Source organism: Danio aesculapii, chromosome 9, assembly GCF_903798145.1.
Source record: "Danio aesculapii chromosome 9, fDanAes4.1, whole genome shotgun sequence".
Classification (NCBI taxonomy): domain Eukaryota; kingdom Metazoa; phylum Chordata; class Actinopteri; order Cypriniformes; family Danionidae; genus Danio; species Danio aesculapii.
The window spans coordinates 36905136-36927869 of record NC_079443.1 but is presented as its reverse complement, the minus strand read 5'-3'; the positions used below and the strand labels follow the sequence as shown (position 1 = coordinate 36927869).

General features: G+C 34.8%; 3 protein-coding genes across 3 annotated transcripts; 1 reads left to right on the top strand and 2 right to left on the bottom strand.

The window, feature by feature from the left end:
• Positions 1 to 2158: 2158 nt before the first annotated feature.
• On the bottom strand, positions 2159 to 10533 carry mab21l3 (mab-21-like 3). The gene is given in 8 exon segments (XM_056466069.1): positions 2159 to 2559; positions 5342 to 5536; positions 6799 to 6980; positions 8279 to 8528; positions 8530 to 8571; positions 9381 to 9452; positions 9555 to 9695; positions 10486 to 10533. Coding segments are annotated over 8 exon segments (1164 nt in total). The 3' UTR covers positions 2159 to 2325.
• A 1967-nt stretch (positions 10534 to 12500) lies between these two features.
• On the top strand, positions 12501 to 14577 carry dnajc28 (DnaJ (Hsp40) homolog, subfamily C, member 28). Its single transcript, XM_056464909.1, has 2 exons — positions 12501 to 12621; positions 13319 to 14577. Exon 2 carries the CDS (start codon positions 13340 to 13342, stop codon positions 14468 to 14470), a length of 1131 nt encoding a protein of 376 aa, XP_056320884.1. The 5' UTR covers positions 12501 to 12621; positions 13319 to 13339; the 3' UTR covers positions 14471 to 14577.
• A 4046-nt stretch (positions 14578 to 18623) lies between these two features.
• Positions 18624 to 22676, bottom strand: LOC130235177 (potassium voltage-gated channel subfamily E member 1). The gene is made up of 2 exons (XM_056465636.1): positions 22011 to 22676; positions 18624 to 19103 (listed from the first exon to the last, which is right to left on the bottom strand). The coding sequence occupies exon 2, from the start codon at positions 19093 to 19095 to the stop codon at positions 18730 to 18732; it is 366 nt and encodes a 121-aa protein (XP_056321611.1). The 5' UTR covers positions 19096 to 19103; positions 22011 to 22676; the 3' UTR covers positions 18624 to 18729.
• Positions 22677 to 22734: the final 58 nt, after the last annotated feature.

The window sequence follows — 22734 nt, the reverse complement described above, 5'->3', positions numbered from 1 at the left end:
AATTTTATTTAATTTTATTTTTAAGCTGGACAGTTACAGATTTGCAAAAAAATAAAAAATAAAATCAACAAAAAAAGAAACAAAGCACAAAGAACTATTTCAGCATAAAATGGTCCTTCAGGCAATATGGTTCTAAATAGAACTGTTACAATAAGTAAAGAACCATTTCTAATAAGAATGTAACCTGCAGATAATTTAAATATCTGCTATATTTGCTTGGTTGACGAATTGCTAATGTAAGAAACATGTTTTTTGTGTTGTCATGGCAATTAAAAGCAGAACTTAACTAAAGCTAGCGAACCAAACCAGACTAAAAAGTGAATTATAACACATATTTCATCCAGGCTATCAAAGTTTGGTTGGTTAGCATGTGACGTGAGCTCCTGCTGCTAGCTATTTTGTTTTTAGTCAGTATAGCTAAAACAAGATGGCGTCAATCTGCTACTCACTTTTCACAGCTTGAACATCTCTTTAACAGAAATGCCCTGCTGAATGAAATATGACAGAACAGCTAAAAATGAAAGAGATATGTAGAAAACTCATAGACTGTAAAATATGAAGTCACAGACAGATGATGGAGCTGCTTGATGTAGCAGTAATAAGGAAGAAAAACCTGTCTGATCTTTAGAAGATGCAACATTTACAATCCTGTCACCTCAGGGAGATAAAACACATTCACTTTCTGCAGGAAAAATAGACTATAGACTTTTCTTTGTGTGTGTGTATCACAAGTTTATGGCTTCTGTTCTGTTTTCTTCTATATTTACCCTGTTATATGTTGAATTATTAGTGTCATGTAAGGCTGCAGTGGTCAGTGGATCCTGTAGGGCTTGAAAAATAAAATAAATCATCTGATGTGAACACTAGTTCATATAATAATGGCATATTTGTCTAGACAATTGTTTATTTTCTACATTAATGTATAAACTGCATCTGCCATTTTTGATCAGGTTAAACAGAACACACACGCACGCACGCACACACACACACACACACACACACATTTTTCAAAATGGAATAATTCACCCAAAATGTTTTCACTTCTGTGCAATCAATCACAACATATTTGGTCACTTGTTTAGCTGGTTTTTTGTGTCATTTACAGAACTTGTTACGTGGACATGATATACTATTTTTATATAGGTTAAAAACATGACAGTCTCAATTTTTCTTAAATGGTACTTATGGCAGAAACAATTCACACAGGGTCGAAATTCAGGAGGGTGAGTTAATAATGAGAGAATTAATCGCTGGTTAAATACTCCCTCATGTCACCTTTGATTCACTTACTTGCAAGTGATAATTTACATGCCGGATTACTGTGATTACATATGCTAGAATGAATCTGACAGTGTCTCAGTGAATCTGACTTGGTACATTTGTGTATCTAAACAAATTATCTGTTGGAAATGAAGATAATTGGTCATCATTACTGTTTACTAGGAGCTCTTGTTATACATTTAGCTGTAAGAACAGTGCCCTCTGCTGGGGAATTAAGCAAAAGGTTATGAGTTATTTTAGTTTTGGTTTTTCTATCAGATCATTGCTTTTATAGAACGGCACTGGGCTATTACAGATTGGTTTCATTTAAAGCCATTTATAAAGCAAAGGAAAAGTGAATATAAACATTACTCCAGCCTTCAGTGTCACATGATCCTTTAGAAATATTTTCAATATGCAGATGTCTCTATTATTATTTTATTATTAATAATCTTAGGATTCTTTGACTAAAGGAACGTAAAAAAATAAATAAATAGTTCAAATAAAATAATACAACATAAAATAAAATGATAAATCAAAATAAAAAAATACATGCCTGACAAAAATATTTAACATGTTTATTTAATTTAATCAGTCTTTTTCATTTTATTCATTCATTTATAAAGTTGATCTGCTGAAAACATTGTTTGAAATATATAAAAATAAAATAAAATATGATAAAATAAAATGAAATGAAAAATTAAATAAAATGAAATGCCTGATGAGAAAACTATTTTATATAATAACTTAATTTAACGTTTTAATTATTATTTCCCTCATTCAGAATGTTGGCCTGCTGAAAACAGCATATTACATATAAACAGAAAATATTAAAATAAATTCAAATGAAATGAAATGAAAAGCACCAGATGAGGAAAAGAAATGTACTGAATCAATGAACTCAACGTTTTTAATGTCATTCATTCACAGTGTCGACCTACTATCACAATTCTGGTGAAAATGTCAGGATGCGATGGGAGAAAAGAAGGAAAAAATATCATCAATATGATGCAGTCCAAGCACAGCTAACACAGATCTATGCAATCTAACTCACAGAGAAAACTTCTAATGAATGTAAGTACCTGGGTTTTCCAGGAAATTATTAATCTTCTTTGCCACTTCATCCAGCTCATTAGTATTGCTGTATTTCAGGAGGTTGTGGGAACGTATGAAGTAATGCCGGAGATAATGCTGACTAACACACTTGTGGAGTTTCTGCACCAGCCGTAATACACATCCACTGAAGTCCTTCCAGTCCCTGGTGCAGGGGTATTTCTCACATGTCCAGAAGAGAAGCGTCTAGATCATAGGAAAAGGGTAAATGTCTGCTTTTATATAATTTCAAGCCAAAAGTTAACAGTATGGCGAGTAGATTTAACATTCAATCTATAGAACATCATATGCATTAAATGGTACTACTACTAACTATTTTTGGATACTAGTATCTTGCCTAATAGTAAATCTACTAGCAAATTACTTAATACTACTGTTCTTTAGTAATTATTACCTGAGATTCTAGTGTGTATATATTAGACACTCTTATTTATTAGATACTAGTACTTTTAAAATAGGTACTTGTACTTATTAATTAGATAATACTTGTTTAGTAGACACTCCAAACAATATTTATTACATACTAGCATTTCTTCATATTCTAGTAATTATTTATTCTTATTTATTCATTTATTAGGGTGTTACGGTGGCGCAGTGGGTAGCACAATTGCCTCACAGCAAGAAGGTCGCTGGTTCGAGCACCGGCTGGGTCAGTTGGCATTTCTGAGTGAAGTTTGCATGTTTCCCCCGTGTTGATGTGGGTTTTCCTCTGGGTGCCCCGGTTTCCCCCACAGTCCAAAGACATGCGCTATAGGTAAATTGAATAAGCTAAATTGGCCGTAGTGTATGTGTGTGAATGCAAAAGTGTATGGGTGTTTCACAGTGTTGGGTTGCGGCTGAAAGGGCATCCGCTGCGTAAAACACATGCTGTGCTAAAGGGACTAAGCCGAAAAAAAATAAATGAATGAATGTATTCATGCATTAATTTTCCTTCTGCTTAGTCTCTGATTTAACAGGGGTCGCCACAGTGGAATGAACTGCCAACTATTCCACCATATGCTTTATGCCTTTCCAGCTGCAACCCAGCACTGGGAAACACCCATACACTCTCGTATTAACACATACACACACACACTCACAAACTATGGCCAATTTAGTTAACCCAATTCAAATATAGCGCATGTCTTGGGACTGTGGGGGAAACTGAAGCACCTGGAGGAAACCCACGTGTTTACAGAACATGTAAAATCCACACTGAAATGCCAACTGACCCAGCTGGAATTTGAACCAGCAACCTTCTTGTTGTGAGGCGACAGTGCTAACCACTGAGCCACCATTCTTATTTATCACTAGTACTTACTTGCTACATACTAGTACTTACTATTTGTCTATTACATTTATTCAATATATTCAATAGTTTATTTTACAAGAAAGTTTGAACTACTTTACTTATTCTGACTAGTAGCATAACATGAGTCAAAAGCATTTGTAACCAGAAAGATAAGAATTAGTACTAGTAATAATTTTAAAAGGTTCTAGTGTCAAAAAACTTGCACCTAATGAATAAATAGCAGTATATTATTATGAGTATCTAATAAATAAGTGTTATTATATAAAGGTTAAGTTTTAGTATCTGAAAAAAGTGTTAGTACCTAATAAATAACAGAGTATCTACAAATATGTATTAGTCAAAACTGCAATACATACTAGACAAAACTGAATAGTTAATATAGTATCTAATAAAATAAGTATTAGTATCTAATAAAAAGCACTAATATCTAATGAATACTACTATATTTTAAAAAGTTACTAGTACCTAAAGATTATTTACTGGTAGCTAAAGAGCAAGTGATGATAATATATTTATACAACAGTTCTGTCTTGTACTTGAATCTAATTGGCTGATAGCTGTGCGATATTCTGAAAATAACAGCACTCCTCCAGCCTCTTAACCCTTCACCCTTGTTTATTACTCCACTCACATACAGCGACAAGCAGATGTCACTCTACAGTTTGACAAACAGTGCTGCTGTTGGATAACATAAGGTTTTTTGGGGGCTTTTTTAGCTGAGAATGTAGTTGTTTATACTGCAACTATGCGGTTTATTTATAAGGAGTGCATTGGATTCAGTGCATTGGCCGCCATCAGCCTGTCTGAGCAGACTAAAGAAAAATTCCACGACAAAATGGCGACAAAGACCGCATAATAAGGGAAGAAAAACAGTATTTTCTCAGCGTTAGTTTCAAACTACAGCTGAACAAATCATTATAAACCAGGTAAGTGACATTCTAAGTTGATCTCTTTTGTATTTTGTTGTGCTGTATTTATACCATAGAAATTGGTAGTGTTTGCTTTACTTTGGCTTTTTCGGGGTTAATTATTGTGATCTCTCCTGATTGCAACAGAGAAATACTGTAAAATCTCTGTAGACTGATGGCATTTTATGCCGTTCAGCCTTATAATTTTAAAATGTGAGCAAAATCACCTGTTTTGTCATCACTTTAGACATTACGCTAGAGAATCAATCAAATATTAGCTTTAAAGTGACATATTTTTAAGCAACGATTACTGCTGTTCTGACGTCAGCTGCAGTTTCTAGTCCAAAAGGGTTTTAGAGACTCTCCGTGTTTGATTTTCTTTTCTATACACACGATTATACAGTCGAACTGTTGTATAAATGCAATATCACACGAGTAGCAGTGTGATATGTCAACATATATCAGCACTGGTGGGGGCCACTAAGGCACTCAGCCTGCGGCCTAGAGCCAATGCATGCCTCCCACCAGTGCCGATATACAGTCATATTGCACTGCTACTCATGTGATATTGCTATATACTAATATATATTTTTAAATGTACTAGTGATTATAGAACAAGAAGATAACTAGTACTAGTTATAAATTGAAAATATATTAGTATCTAAAAAAAATAAGTACAAGTATGAAAATAGATACTTGTATATTTTATGGATGAAAAGTTCCACTGGCCTATCACATAAAGAGTCTGGTTTTGGTTGGGCGTGTATACCTGTAGGTGGTAGGCAGTGACGACAGGTTTGCTTCCTGGACACCAGACGTCCTCCTTCAGCTGTCTGACCACACGATAACACTTCCTGCGGCAGCCGCCATCCTCATCTATATTACTCAAGAGCACCTGCTCTGCACGCGAGAATGACAGCAGCCAGTGGTAGTTTGAAGTGGCCATAAGATTGAATCCAAATGACTGCAAGGGGTAAACAAAACTCATTTTAATTACTAGTTATTTATTAGTAGTCAGTTATTTTGGAATCTACAGTTGGCTCTGATGTGGGTCTCTACAGTGGTTAAACACGTCATATAAATCATTTAGGATATATCAAACATAAATATGAGTTTCATTCATTCATTTTCGTTTTTGGCTTAGTCCCTTTATTAATCAGAGGTCGCCACAGCGGAATGAACCACCAACTTATCAAGCATATGTTTTACACAGCGGATGGCCTTCCAGCTGCAACCATCACTGGGAAACACTCATTCACTCACATTCACACACATACACTATGAACAATTTAGCTTACCCAATTCACCTATAACACATGTGTTTGGACTGTGGGAGAAACCGGAGCACACAGAGGAAACTCACGCGAACACGGGGAGAAAACTTCCAAGTTTCCAAGTTGTGTTTGATGAAAGTTTACATTGTTGTCAATCAATGAATGACAATAAAGTACTTGAATGGGATTATAGCTCAACTACAAGCAGAAAAACAACTTTGCAAATGGGAAGTAGGTAATTTGCAATAGAAACAATAATAATGGTTTGATTGATTTCAGTGGAGGTCTATTAGATGGCAACTAGTGACTTAATTCTGTCTTAAAGGGATAGTTCACCCAAAAATATTGAATAATTACTCACCCTCAAGTGGTTATGAGATTATTTCTTCAATGGAAGACATTTTGAAGAAAGCTGAAAACCTGTAACCATTAACATCAATAGTAAGAAAAACAAACACTATGGAGGTCAGTGGTTACAGGTTTCCAGATTCATCAAAATATCGCAAATAGGTTTAGAAGAAGTGAATGGGGAGAAAATGATGACAGAATAAAACATTTTGGGTGAACTATGCCAAAATTAAGTTCCTAAAAGGGCGCTGTATACCTTGCGGAACCATACGCATATACAGTAATTGTATATAATAATGTTATATAATGTTTTATAAAATAATTGTTCAAATGTGTAACTTTTATGATTTTGATTAATAAGACACGTTTTCTGAATACTAAAACTGTATTTAACAAAACACAAAATAAAATAAAAAGAAATTCTGAAAAAATAAAACAAATAAATATTTTTAAATATATATAATATATATAAATATATATATATTATATATATATATGTATATATATATTATATATATATATGTATATATATATATATATATATATATATATATATATATATATATATATATATATATATATATATATATATAAATAATCAGACCTTAATACAACGAGCTCGCTCTGCGGAGGGCCATCTGCGGAAGAGCCGGGGCCATCGAGCTCTCTTTGGCCAGTAGTTCATCAGCTCCACAGTAGGAACCAGTTTGACTTCTATCTGAGCCTCTGATGTTTCCACTGCAACTCGCACCGCTGTCCCAACTGACTCCAGCACACTCACCTTATCTGTCAGAAAAGAAGATAGTGTGCACAAAACACATGCTGCATGAACCACTCTATATATACACCATTGCACATTTTGCACATTCATGGCTGTGCTCAAATCTTAATTTACTCTGATAGAATTTCTGCCCTTAATCAACATCCTTATTAATCAAATGATGTAAAATTTTTATTTTACATTAGAATGTGACAAGGGCATGAACATGGATCCAAACTTAAGCATCACATTTTGGTATATGGTGTCTGTGTGTGCAGAAATGTATTTACCATCAACACTTTGAGCATGTGCGTCAAATGAGAATAAAGTGAGTTTAAAATCCCTGTCTGTCAAATAAAGAGCTTTTTAAAATTCACTCTATTTTATTTTAAAGATTTCCTTTGTTACAGCTCATCTGCTTTTATGGAATCTCCACTAACAGCTTCAAAGCTATTATTGATTGGGATCAAAACACTTGCAGTGAAGGCCAAAAGTCTTATAGCACTTAGAGTGTTGTATTGTAGTGTAAAATCTTACACTTGCACAAATCTTACACAAATCTTACAAAAATCTTACACTTCACTGCACAGGTTTAAATGCTATTTTGCATTAAAATACATTTAAATAACAACAAAAAAAGATAGAAAGACAGAGTAAAGATAAAGATTTAGCATAATGTTAAGAAATGACAAAACAATTTAAAAACAAAGTAAAACTATTTAAATGAATAAATGAATGATTAAATAAATAAATAAATAAATAAATAAATAAATAAATAAAGAGACAGTTATAGTAGTAATGGATTTTATGATAACATAGATAGATCAACTCAGGCTGAGATAGATAGATAGATAGATAGATAGATAGATAGATAGATAGATAGATAGATAGATAGATAGATAGATAGATAGATAGATAGATAGATAGATAGATAGATAGATAGATAGATAGATAGATAGATAACGTATAACGATAGCTAACGTATGGATTTTATAGCAAGATATTAATAATCATCTGGATAATTACCAAGCCTGTGTACCAATTCATCAACAGCACAGGCTAATGACACTTATTTGAGCAAGTATACAAAAATCAGCCTAGATCATTTTGGATAGATAGATAGAAAAAAGTCAATAAATGAATAAATCTGTAATCCAGTTATCAATAGAACATGTATATTGAGACATCAAATTATATCAAGCAAATCAATATTCTGTTTATCATTAGTGGAGAGATTTTTCATCATTCACCAGCATTTACACATAAATTAATCAAATTAGTCACCATGCAAGTAAACAAGGGCACACGATATCAAAACTCTAACTTGTCAGTCCGCGGGTCTTTATGGACGTCTCCAGAAGCTCTTTGAAGACGTTCACCACCTTGGCTGGCACAATATCACCTTCGATGGTCATGCGGGCATCGTGCCACTCCTGACTCGGGTTGACGAAGCTCTCCAGCTCAAGCCATTGGTGGAGCTTCTCCGGCTCACGGACGGGTGAGAGCAGACGAGAGCCACTCAGTGTGTAATAACGCCACTGGCGTGTCCGTCTCTCTTTATAGCCCATCAGGCCCCTGCAGAGGCACTGAGATCAGGTACAGAGTTGGAGAGAGGACCTGCTCAAATCACCCAGAAAAAAAGCAACAACTAATCAGTACATCTGTTTTATCTACTGTATACATTTGTTTATATCCTGTATAATATATGCTTTTTTTTTTTAGACTTTTTGTCTTTTTTCTAGTCCAAAAATATAAATATATAATTTTCTAGACCTGGGGTGCCCAAACTCGGTCCTGAAGTTTAGATCCAACCCCAATTAGACACACCCAAACCAGCAAATTAAGCTCTTTTTAGGTCTACAAATTTCTAGGCAGGTGTTGAAGGAAGTTGGAGCTAAACAGTGCTTGTAATTGTCGAATTATAAGTTTTCCAAAATACCTAATTTGCATATTCAGTTATTTAAATCATATGCACTGATCTGCAAAAAAAATTAGCAAGACAAATCTGAATAAATGCCTTTAATAAAAAACGTTTGCTGAGGAATAAAAAAAATGCCTTTAACTGTATTAACAATATCCCACTGTAAAAACCTTCAGAATATGGATCTGAATCAAACAGTAAACTCTATGTAAATGCTGCTAAAGTACCACAGCAAAAGTAATTGTAGCTGCATGCATGTACATAATAACACCAGTTAAAGTATACTACATTTAATAGGAAAAGTACAATTTTGTCAGCATTTACTTGTTCTAAACCTTTATGTCCTTCATTCTTCTGCTTTACATCAAAGAAGATATTTTGAAGAATGTCCAATGATAATGGAGCCAATATTGGTTCTGCTCCCCATTGACTTCCTTAGTAATTTTAAAGACAGAATTAAATTTTGGGGGTGAACTATACCTTTTTAATAGATAGTACTGCTTACTTGTATGGCAGGGTTGTATGCACATCTCCCTCTGAGTAATGCAGACCATTTTGACACTAAAGCTGGCTGGTCCTGAATCAGATTGTGGACACAAGAAAAAATATGATGTTGAAAATCCAGCATTATAATGCAGTTAGTAGTTTTTATATATTTGAGGCCTATGTGAAGAATTACTTTGAGGCTGGTGTTATGAACTCCAGCGTTTGCAATGGACTGGAAGCGAGCGTCTTTTGAGCTGACCTCCGTTGTAAGATCTTTAATGATTTTCTGCACATCTTCGACACACTTTGAAACCTGCCGATGTCTGAGATCCACCTGACAATACATTTAACCATCAGAAACAGCAGAATAAACATCAAACAAGCCAGAACAAGATTTTTTTCATCTGAAATACTAAAACAAACTAAACTAAAGTGAAATAAAATAAAAGGAAATCCTTTAGCTATTTGTTTTTTTAATTTTAATAACACTTTTTTTAAATAAAGAAAAAAAAACAAGAAACACCACTAAGACAGCATAATAAATAAAATACTTTTTTTATAAAACAAGTTATGCAACTAAAAATGAAATAAAACATTATTTTATTACCTTGCAAAAAATAAAACATAAAAAACAAGAAATAAGAAATAAAAATAATAAATATTTAAACATATTTTCATCTGACTGCAAATAAATAAATAAATAAATAAATAAATAGATAAAAAAATATTATGCTAGTTAAGCTGTCTGTGTTAAGATAGACTAGATAGTGTAAAAATAAATAAATAAATAACAACAACAAAAACTAAAAAACATGTCAGTTATGAAAACTTCGATAAGATGTAAAGATTGTGAATAGTATAGCATATTATATAAAAAAATTTAAGCTTAAAACAAGACAATAATACATTCAATGAGAGCAGAACAAACACTGTTTTTTTCTTGTTTAAACTACATCTGACTGATTAAAATCAAATAATATAATAAAACATTAAAAGTAAAAGCCGTCTAAAATTATTTTAATTAAAACACCAAATGAAATGGTTATAAAACAAAATAATAACACATAAAAGTTTACTTTAGATCTCAGTGCTTGATAAAACCAATGACAGCATAAGTAGGTCACCTGATTTAGCAAATAGTTGTCCAGATCTTCATCTGTGCAGTTGGTCATGTTGCAGTCTATGCTTACAATAAGTTCTTTTCAGATGCTATTTTAAGTCTTCTTTTTAGCAGCAGGGCTTTATGTTATGTCTTTGTGGCCCTTTTTGTTGTTCTTTTGTGTCCATGTGTACGTGTGACACAAATCGCACAAGGGAAAAGCACTTCAGCAGAGCCATTGATTTCACAATATTGATTCCCGAGATGCTAAAAAGCTTGTATGTTGCTCTGGGCAAATGAGTTTACCAATTGCTTACTCACATGACCGATCACTCATTTGATTATAAACATTTGTTTTAATCTAGCAAACTGTAGCATACGGTGATTATAAACATGTAACTGGATCACAATTGTTGTTGTCATTGTTGTTTTTCAATTTGTGTGATATATAGAATTAAAGTATGCTAAATTTAACAAGGAGAAAAAGAGGCCATTTTGAAAGCTATATAATAAAAAACTACACTAGGCCTCTGGATTCTCATACTAATATAACATGAACACAAAATATGTATACATTGTCAACAACTTTATGGCAAAAAATTAGAGCAACGGTGGGACAAATAAAATATAATGAAATAATAAAAATGTTAAAATAATATACAATAACTTTCTGCATTAATTTGTCAGTTTTGGAGCCCTCTGTAAGTCAAAAACTCGTTCACCGCAATACACAGTTTGTGGATGAATTGATGACCTTACATGGTTCAATTCAGTACAGATCATGTGACGATGATATGGAAAAACACTGTTACAATCACTCGCACTCCAGCCTTTAACATACATTGACTGTCGGTGGTGAAGAGAAATTGAACTAATGTCTAAATAAATAAACAAACAAAATGTTATATGCTAGCTGTGGAACCTACAGTATATTATCGTCATATAATCAATAAATAAAAGCCTGATTGAATGAATGAACTATTAAATCAAGGAAATGTTTTGTTAATAATGGAAAATATGGTAAGGTTTTATTGTAGGCAGTGAATTAAAAACAAGTAATAGAGTTTGGAGGTTTATAACAAAACAATAAATAAATAGATAGACATTATGGAATTTACAGTGAGACATTAAAGGGGTAGTTCACCCAAAAATTAAAATTACCTCACCGTTTACTCTCCCTCCCCTTTGGTTTTATGAGATTCTTTTCTTTTCTCTGTTGACCACAAAAGAAGAGGTTTTAAAGAATGTTGGTTGCTGGCCCACATTGACTTCTAGGAAAACAAAAATGACTAATGAAGTCAAAGTGTCCCAGCAACCCGCATTTTTCTAAATATCTTCTTTTGTGTTCAACAGAATACATAAACAGGTTTGGAACGAGTAAAAGTGAGTAAATGATGACAAAATTTACATTTTTGGCTGAGCTATTCCTTAAAGATTGAAACAAGACCAGGTAACAACAACCAACTAAACAAATTGATAAACACACAGATTGTCATTTAACAAACCAATCTAGTCTATTGAAATTATGGCTGTTTAGACAGACAGACAGGCAGGCAGGCAGGCAGGCAGGCAGGCAGGCAGGCAGGCAGGCAGGCAGGCAGGCAGGCAGGCAGACAGACAGACAGACAGACAGACAGACAGACAGACAGACAGACAGACAGACAGACAGACAGACAGACAGACAGATAGATAGATAGATAGATAGATAGATAGATAGATAGATAGATTAGATATTGATAATCTGGACAATTACCAAGCCTGTGTACCAATTCATCAACAGCACAGGCTTATATCGCCTATTTGAGCAAATAATACAAAAATCAGTCTAGACCATTTTGTTCTTACTGGCTGTTAGTTTCCCAGAAAGTCCACACTTACCCCACACAGACAGATTAGGCCACAAAACAGTCAATTTTAGGAATTTTAAGAAGTGGACGAAGTGTGTGGAAATCCGCTGTTGAGATTTGGCGCCATCTAAAGCACTAACTTTATAAGAGCGCTTTGTCCCGAAAACGGTGACTACATTCCCCAGCATGCTGTTCGACACACATATATAACAACAAACCCTAGTGCACACATTCAGAGCGGTGTCATTCATAACATAAATATACGTTGACATTTTGTCACGATGAGGTGGAAGATTCTGAGCTGAATTCGTGAGGTACTTGCTGGCTGTCATCGCTATGTTGTTTGTGTTTTAGGCAAACAAGTGTTCATGTTTGACACGCACTTTGGACATTAGCACTCTTGCTACAGCAAACTTGACGAATAACACTTGAATGTTATGTCGATATATAATCAAATATGTCTATCATAATCGTCCAGTGGTTATAAAATCGTTAATATCAAATCATTAAGCTTTGTACGAAATGTTGTAGCGATCTAGCAAGCCATGATGACCTTTTTATTGACGATCTTGAGGTAACATTAAAATAATACCTCGAATGTTTATAAAAGACACAAGACCGTCATAAATATTTGTAGTGTATTGCTGTAATTAAAAAAAATGTTATGTAAAATAGAAATGTTTTGTAATTTATTAAAGTATTACTTTTTATGTCATATTCTTTTTTTTATATTTTCTTCTTTAGCGTACAGTCAAATTGATAAATCACAACAAATTTGGTGCAAATAAATAGCTACATCTAATTATAGTATGAGCTAAATATAGCTTAAATTAATATCCAAATAACCTAAGCTATCAGTAACAACTCCATCAGAAGTCGATAGATAGATAGATAGATAGATAGATAGATAGATAGATAGATAGATAGATAGATAGATAGATAGATAGATAGATAGATAGATAATAAATAGCTTACTTACATTTATATAACGTGCAATTTTCATATCCTCAGGAGCTGTATGCATGAGGCACAATGAGCTGCTTGGTGTTACGCTTGCACAGTCTGGACCTCCGCAGGTCTGTCCTGCCTCTGTGTTACTCCCTCACCCTGCGATCCTTTAGCTCTGGAGCTCTCAGCCGCAGCTTGAGAGAAAGTTACCGTCTCCTGCAACTGCCCGATGATGGAGCCAGCGACCCTGTAGAGGTCAAAGAGGCCTACCTTCGCATGGCCAAACTCTACCATCCCGATTCCGGCGCTCCCACAGCAGATGCAACCCTGTTCTCCCAGATTGAGGAGGCCTATCGGGCTGTGCTCGCCCACCTCGCTCGGCAGAAGTCAGCTTCGCAGTACACCCAATCTATGGAGGAAGAAGAGGACGAGAAAGTGAAAGGTAATGCTCCTCAACACAGACATTACCTGAATTTTGAAGGCGTTGGTTCTGGAACTCCTAGTCAGAGAGAACGACAGTACAGACAATTTCGAGTCGATCGGGCTACCGATCAGGTTCTGGAGTATCGACGCAAGGAGATGGAGAAGGCAGCCGCGGAAGAAGGAGCAATGGTGGCCCGGGACGCACGTTTGCGCAGTAAGCAGATTAAAATCACTCAAGCAGTGGAAAGGCTGGTCGAGGATCTCATCCAGGAATCGATGGCTCGCGGAGACTTTCAGAACCTTAGCGGCACTGGGAAACCTCTCAATAAGTTTGATTACAACCCATACATGGATCCAATGACGCACAACCTCAACAGAATCCTCATCGACAATGGTTACCAGCCTGAATGGATTGTGGCACAGAAGGAGATCAGGGAAAGCATCTGTAAAATGAGAAAGAGGTTGCAGGAGGTCAGGGCTAGGTTAGGGGAACCCATGAGACACTCAGAAAGCCTCCAGTGGAAGGAGCACTGCGCCGTGTTTGCTGAGGAACTAGGGAAACTCAATAAGAAAGTGGACAATTTTAATCTGATAGTGCCTCTTATGAGCAGGCAGATGGTGCATTATAGTCTGAAGAGAGAGCTGGAGAAGATACTGAAAACCGATCTGCTGCTCAGGCAGGAGAAGGAGAGAGAAAGCGAAAGGAATGAAAAGGAGCAGATGGAGACGACAAGAACGTCTCAACACACCAGACAAGGACTCATCGCATGGATGCAGAATCTGCTGAAATAAGGTTGCGTGTTGCTGCTATAACTGTCATACAGTGTGGAATAATTATTGTCTTGTTTTATTGAACACTAGAAGATTAATGATAATAAATACTATCATGCTGATATAAATACTTGTATATTTGTTTTCTGAAAATATTTGATCATAAATACTGTACAAACTAATAACATTAATATATTTTAGTACTTTATTAATAAAAATATACATTTCTATAGATTTCGTTTTAATTTCATTACAGATTTTTTTTGTATCATTACACAAGGCTTTAGAATTTTTTTTTAAAAAGTCGGTTTGGTCTTTTAGAAACATTTATTTTATATATAAATTATTATATATAAAATAAAGTAGTAAATTATTATTATTGTATATTAATGATTTAGCAGCTACCGTAGTACTTTTAAAGTACGATTTAAAGTCCACCTCAGAATTTTTGGAAAAAAATCTTCATAATGGGTTGCGAGCAAAGGGAGAAGTGGGCCTGGCTAGCAGAGCAGGGGAAAAAAAGGGGAGCGAATAACTGTTGTCAACTGGCTCACAAAGTGAGACACCAGGGTTTCTATAGGTTTCATCAAGTCAAATTTAGAACTTTTTAATTCCTTTTTAGGACCATAATGAATGAAATTTAAGACTTACACAAGGCTAAATGCTAAGGATGTTTTATTATGACCCAGATAAAACGTTAAAAAAAATGTTAAAAACAAATGTTTTTGTAAGAAAGATAATTAAACCATATTGGTCAAGAGTTAATAAATAAACTTTCGTTGAAACTTTTATTGAAATGGAATGTTAGTGATTGAATGGGTATTAGCCCGATTGGTTTGCTTTACATGGACATTGGAAAATTAAGACCTGTTTAAAATAATTTAAGACCTACAACACAACGTTTCAGTCAATTTAAGACTTTTTAAGACTCTGCAGATTCCCTGGACACAAACCCTGAGGAGACCTATGATTTTATAGTTTACAAATTTAAAATGTAAAGAAATAAACAGTAATTTAATGCCCTGCTACATATGTTCAGAGGCGCCGCTAGGGGAGAAAAGTTAGGACGATTCTAAGGGCCCATGCAGTTTTGCGGTCCCAGAGATAATATTAGGGGTCCAAACGCCTCCCAACAGCTTTGCTGTATCAGCCCTGTCAGCATCACGGAGAAAAACATGCAACAAACTCTGTGAATCATGGAAACAAGCACATACGACCCTTCATGCATGGCTAAATACTGCTTGCCGTGCACAGTCTCACCCAGTCATTGGGTCTCACTCACGGCTTGGCAGGTCTGGCTTGCCTTTGGAAAGCACATGCTGTCATGAATAATTAAGAAGCAGGATCTTCCCATAGATTCCCACTAGCAGATTCGCGCTTCGTCAACTAATTTTGATCCCGCCCCCAAAAATAATTTTAAACCCGGAAGATGAAATTAGCTGACAAAAGCTCAAAATTATCCAGTTTTCCCCACAATTAAAGCTGACAACTGATGCTTAAAACACAAATCTGTTAAAATGTTAAAAAAGTACTCCAGGGTGTCTTGAACCTTTAAAGTATACTTAGCTTTTTTTCACCATGTCACCTAAAACCTCTGTTTAAATTACAAACAAAAAACTGAGTTTGTTCAGTCTCTTGAAGGCAGAGCAATTATTTTTAAATTTATGCTTCTGTGGAGATGGAATCTTACCTCATTGCCATGCCAACTATTCATTCAGATTATATAAGTTATTCTTTAGACTCACAAATTCATGCAGACATATGGCAGAAGTACTGGACTCAATAGAAGAAACCCCATGAGACCTTTGTTCATCTTCGGAACGCAAAATAAGATTCTTAAAGGTTTTTAGATTGAATTAAAGAGCTCTCTGATCCTCCAAGACAGTCTTGTCTTGTTCAAAGTCTAGGAAAATACCAAAAACATTCTCAAGACAGTCCATATGCCTTCAGTGGTTCGATCTAAATATCGTCAAGCTTCGGAAATTCTTTTTTTGTGCGTATTAAACAAAAATAACTTTGTTTAACGTTTTCTTCTCCTTAGTGTCAGTATAGGGTGCATGACTACGTGTTGATGAAAGTGATGCGATCATCATCGTGATGTGATGCATCTGTTGTGCGTCAATCGTACTGCTGACATAGAAAATCTCGGATGCACATGTGCTTTTTTTCACACAGAGGAAATTATGCTCAGGCATCTTCACAAAATGTTGAATAAATTAATTACTAACCTTTTAAAGGTCTCTTGATGTGCTTTTAAATGAGTGGGTTTATTTAATGCATGATACAATCTCAATTAAACCATGATAGTGGGGCATATCAAATAGCTCCTCCCTATTAAAAAAATAAGCCATTAGCATTTAGTTTATATCAGCTTGACCAGCATGAGTCGATAAGCTAAAGCTGTTCTGATTCATTACAACCAAAGCAACAATGCTAAATCTCTCTCTCAAAAAATGCCCTTTAAAAGTATAAATTAGCATAGAAATCAGTTTGGTCTCAAATTGGCATTTCATGTTCGATTAAATGTTAAATTCAATTTAATTCATGTTTATTTTGTATAGAACTTTTACAATTTAGATCATGACAAAGCAGCTTCACATAGAAGATCATAGTAAATTGAAACAGTGTCAGTCCAGTTTTCAGTGTTTAGTTTCGTTCAGTTCAGAGTGGTTTAAATTCCACTGCTGAAAGTTCAAACACTGATAAGCAATGTTTTCTGCTCATCATGTTACAATGAGAAGCGCAAGTGCACGGTTATGTTATAAAAACATTTGTTGATCCTTGTTGATGATACACTAAAAAAAGTTGACTCAACTTAAAATTGTAAGGCAACAAACTTCAGGACATTTTTGAGTTTACTCAAATCGAGTCAAGTGCAGTAATTGGGTTAAAAGTCGAGCCAACTCAAAAATGTTCTGAAGTTTATTGCCTTAATATTTTACGTTTTTTTTTTTTTTTTTTTTTTTACAGTGTATTGATAGAAACTGCAAGGTTTTAATGCTCAGATGTCTAAATGCAAATTATCTTATTTGTTTAGGAGCGAGTAAGGGTGCTTTCACACTAGCACTTTTGGTCCGCACCTGAGTTTGTTTGACGTCAGAGTACGGTACGTTTAGCTAATGTGAATGCATCTTCTGAACTCCGGTGCGCACCCATGAACCGTACCGGAGTCCACCTGAAAGAGGTGGTCTGGGCAGTTCATGCAAACTCTGGTCCGGTTCACTTCTGGTATGAATGCAATCGTACCAAATACTGGAAGAACAGCCAACTGTACAACAAACTATCGTTTTCATAAAGTTCATTCGTGTGTGCGTGTCTGTGTATCACGTAGGTGACAAGCTGGACTGAGCCAGGGCAAGCACAGTGATAATGTCTGCTTGTCTCCTCCAAAAACATCTTCGGCAGACATCGCGTTATGTTCTGAACGTTTATAATATTTTTGCAGATGGACGCGACTCGCTTTCTGTATGTCCAAAACCAAAAGATTTAGTAAAAGCACAACGACCACAATGTGCTGATGTCTTTCCATTTTAAGTGGTGCTTACTGCAGAGCCACTTGGGCAGAGCTGAGCTCCAGCTCCTCCTTCCTTGCACTACTTCTACGAGTGATGTCACTGGGGGTTGGGGTTAGGGGTGGGTGTACGCATTAAAACAGCTTATAGGAGGAGGAGCGAGAGCTCAAGTGGCTCTGCAGCGAGCAGTATCTCTTCCATTTTGGCGCTTTGCTTTCGTGGCTGTCACCTAGCAACAGCCGTACACACAACAGCAGCTCCATGACGCAAACTTGCCGAGGTTCAGAAGGAAAAAAGGCAGTGTGAACACAAACCAACTGAGAAGGTGTCAAGGGGGGGACAATCGAACTTGGGTATGGTCCGGGCAATTGAACCAAGTGTGAAAGCACCCTAACAGTTCTGCAGTTCTGCCCAATAAAATTATATGGTACAGTTTATACGTAAACATTGAAACAGAAAAAAATGCCTTTAAAGTTTTTACACCAGCTTGGATTTTGCAGTTACTGCTATTTACCTCTGAAACAGGAATTGTTGAACCAGGAGACTATCACAATTCTGCCCAATTGTGTAGTTTCTGCTTTTGCTTTTGTCGGGCAGAATTGAGATGATCCTTTATCATTCATACAACAAAACACACTGTGGAATTTAAATAGTTTGTACTTTATTTTTGAGCATATTTATGTGAATTTCATTAAACTAACAACAGTTGAGTACATACAATTTTAAGAAACAGAAAATCACATTGCTACACTTTCCACCAGCAGTAATCTAGCTTGAATCCTGGTCTTTAACGCTGTACCCTGGAAGTTGGGCGAGAGCAGACGGGTTGCTGATGACCACAGGATATGCAATGCTATCCCAGTCTTTAGCTATATACTGATGATAGGGATCCCTTGAGTTCTCCACCTTCTTTGAGCGGATGTAGCTGAACATGATGCCAAAGGTAAAGAAACTAAAGAGTCCCACCATCAGACAGATGTAGACCATGCCGTAGCCTTTATCTCCGCTCAAATGCACGGGTGGAGGATGAGGAGATGCGTGCGGAGCGGCTCCTATTGACCAGCTCTCATTGAAGTAGTGCTGGAACCAGGAAACCAGCAGGGAATGCACATCTGTGGAGTTCTGCTCCAGCATTCTTCACACTGTTCATACAGACAAGTCAACTCAGTATATTCATACGCTGTAAAAAGTGATTAGTTGACTTTAAAAAAACAGTAAACTTGTTGCCTCAGAACCATTAAGTAAACAATCTGTGCATTATTATAAAAGAGAAGTTAAGTCAATGGGTTACTCAAATATGTCAACACAATTTGTTTGACATCATTTTGATCTAAAAGCTAATTATGCTTAAATGTTTGTTTTGCAATTATATATTCAAACATACAATCATTTAAAAAGTGAATCTGGAAGAAATTTCTGTCACACTTTAGTTTAACGTACAATTCTTGCTATTAATAAACATTTAGGTAACTTTTGCCCAAATACTCTCATAATTTGCTGCTTATCAAGAGTTATAAGGTTGTAGGTTTAAGTATTAGGTAGGATTGGGGATGTATAAGACAGATTATGTAAAATATGTACTTTATAAGTACTAATAAACATCTAATATCTTATCTTATAGGCAGGTAATAAGCTTCTATAACATTGAGAATAGGGTATATGCAGACGGACCTTTAATTTTTTTTAGTAACCTGGGTCAAACACATTCGGGGAACTGCACGCTGTTACAAAACCAGTGCATATATGGTCTGTTTTCTTTAAAATTCAGTGATCTTCACTACTGATTGATATCTGATATAAAGTTGGTCTCAGAATGTACAAGAAGCACTGCATTAAATAAAAATTTTCAACGGAATGTCTTTAAAATATGAAACAATTTTGCGCTCGCCTGCTGATCCTGACGGCCCATGCGCGTAAACTGCGTTTTGTCTCACTTTAGATTTGAACAACTAAATGAATTCTTAAGTCTATTTAGTTGTATTTTAATTACATTACAACATCAATGCTGTAAAAGGAACTGTATAAAATTTTTAAAAGTCACCTTAACCATTCACCAGAAGTGTATCAGTAAGGGATTAACACTAGCTATGCATATACCCCATTGGTAGCTAAACTACTAAAAAGTGTTACCAAAGGATGCTGTACACACATATCTAACCGTTTATTTAAAACAAAGTAAATAATTTGTTAACTTGTGCATTAATACACAGTGAAATATCATTGCTTATTAATAGTAATAGTTTGAGTTTTGTTGTGAAATACTATTATAAATATTCTATTTCATTTAAGTTTCTTTTTTAAAATTCTTTGTCAGGTAAATGCATCCTTGTTGAATAAAACTTCGTTATCGTGTTAAAATTTCAGTTTAAGTACCAGTTTTCACTATTTACTAGTAGCTTTTATTAGCTTTTTAATGGTATTATGAAGTACACATAATGCATTATCTTATTTTACACCCCTAATCCTTCCTAACACCTAAACCCAACTATTACCCCAATCAGGGATGGGCAGTATTTATGATATAAGTATTTCAAATACATATTTTAATTACAAAATAGTATTTTGTAATTTGTATTTGATGGGGTCTATGAAAATGGGTTTATATTTTTCTTTAGTGTCTTGTATTTTTGTATTTTCAAATACTGTAAAATACTTTGTAAAATCTACACGATGACATCATATTAATGTGGCCTAGGCTTGAGATCAGAACAGAAAATTGACTAATATTGATAAAGGTGGTCAATGCATGGAAATTATGCAACACACATAAGGAAAATAACAGACAAATGACAGTACTTAATTTGGATGCTTAATTTGTTTGTTTAAATTCAACCCAAATAAGTTGTTAACAACCATTTAATTAAAAAAATTAAATCCAAGGAATCATCCGAGTAATTTTTTTCAGTGCACAATACTTTTGGCTGTTTCAAATGCCCGTAGTTTATCTGCAGGTTTTGCATTGAAAAGTACAATTGCAAATGTACATGGTTTTTCAGAAATCATGTTTTTACATTAAGTATTGAAGATTTCAATAGTAAAAAACAATCGTAATAATATTTAATATGGCAAAAAATTTAAATAACCTTTTTATCGATCTATCTATCTATCCATCCATCCATCCATCCATCCATCCATCCCTCCCTATATATATATATATATATATATATATATATATATATATATATATATATATATATATATATATATATATATATACATATATATACATATATATACATATATATACATATATATATATATACATATATATACATATATATATTACATGGTTTTTACTATGATTAAAGAGAACATCTTCAAGACAGGACTTTCTGCGTGGAATTTGAACAAAATGTATAGTAAAATCACTAAAAGAGAAACAAAGGTTTATGAATACCTCCTCGTGGGTAGAGGTCAGAGAAGCTGACTTAAACTTGATCAGGGAAACGCTGTTGCTGTCAAACACGGTTTACTTCACGAAGTCAATTTAATGGTAAAGGGATTGACTGAATAGTCTTATTGATGGAAGGTTTGCGGAGAAATGTCATGCTCCCTTGTAAAATTATTTTGTAGTATTTTCAAAATACAAAAACAGTATTTTATTTTGATACTTGTTGTGGCTACTGTATTTTGTAGTGCATTTTTATACACTTAAAATGTATGTATTTGGTATTTTATTTTAAAATACACTTCAATGTATTTTTGCCCATCCCTGACCCAAATAACTATTAATAACCTGCAGGTTAGGAGTTTTTTAAGGAAAAAGGCATAGTTAACAAATTATTAATAGTAAGAGTTGTATCGTAAAATGAATTGTGATCTTTTGAACATGCAGGATATAGGAAAGGCTATTAACATATGACAAATAAAATGATATATTAGTACTAAATACAAGTAATAAGTAGAATATTAATTATTATTTAGCTGTTTATCTGAATAAAAACACATCACATAACCTCTAAAATCATATAAAAAAGATTAATAGTTTTCTACACACAAACAACTCTGAGAGCTAAAGCAAAACATCTCTATAAATAAAACAGACATACCTTACAGTCTGGTGGTACTGGAAACTTCCCAGTTACTGCAAAATGTCAAATAAAAATGTATTGTGGCTCTTTCCTGCTTGTCTCCTTGTAGAGTACCTATAAAATACACTAAGAAATACAGGATGGTATCTAGGACCACGGTTCCACCCAACCATTTACATACACAGACTTATTCACAAAGATCCAACCCTCTCAAGATGTCAACAACTTTAATGAATGTAAAACAAGTCAAGGTCATTATGAGCTTTTCCATAGAGAAAAGTCTAGGTCTAAAACTCCTAGCAGACCAAAGCCGTGATCAGATCAGCCCGGCCCTAATTAACAGTCATCAGAGACTCTGATGTTTTCAATGCCTCTTTCAGACTTTATCAAGCTATTTAAAATGCACGTTGGTGGAGATGAGTCACTGGGGACTGTAGATATTTCTATCACCTTCTCTAACTTGACCTTGGTGTGAAATAGCTCCACATGCAAGTGGGAACAATGCTGTCCATTGAGGCAGGCAGGCATTCGAGACCCACAGATTCTATTTCAAGGAAAAAAGGAGAAAAAAAAAGAGAGACATTACCTTGAAAAGTCCTCCACTTGCGTCATTATTGCGATACAAGCATACTGGATGAACGCTGAGTCATCTTTTGAAAATGCCTAAATGCATAAATCTCAAGAGGCATGTAGGCTGAAAGTCAGAAATCTTATAATAAAGCAGGGTTAAATATAGGTACTC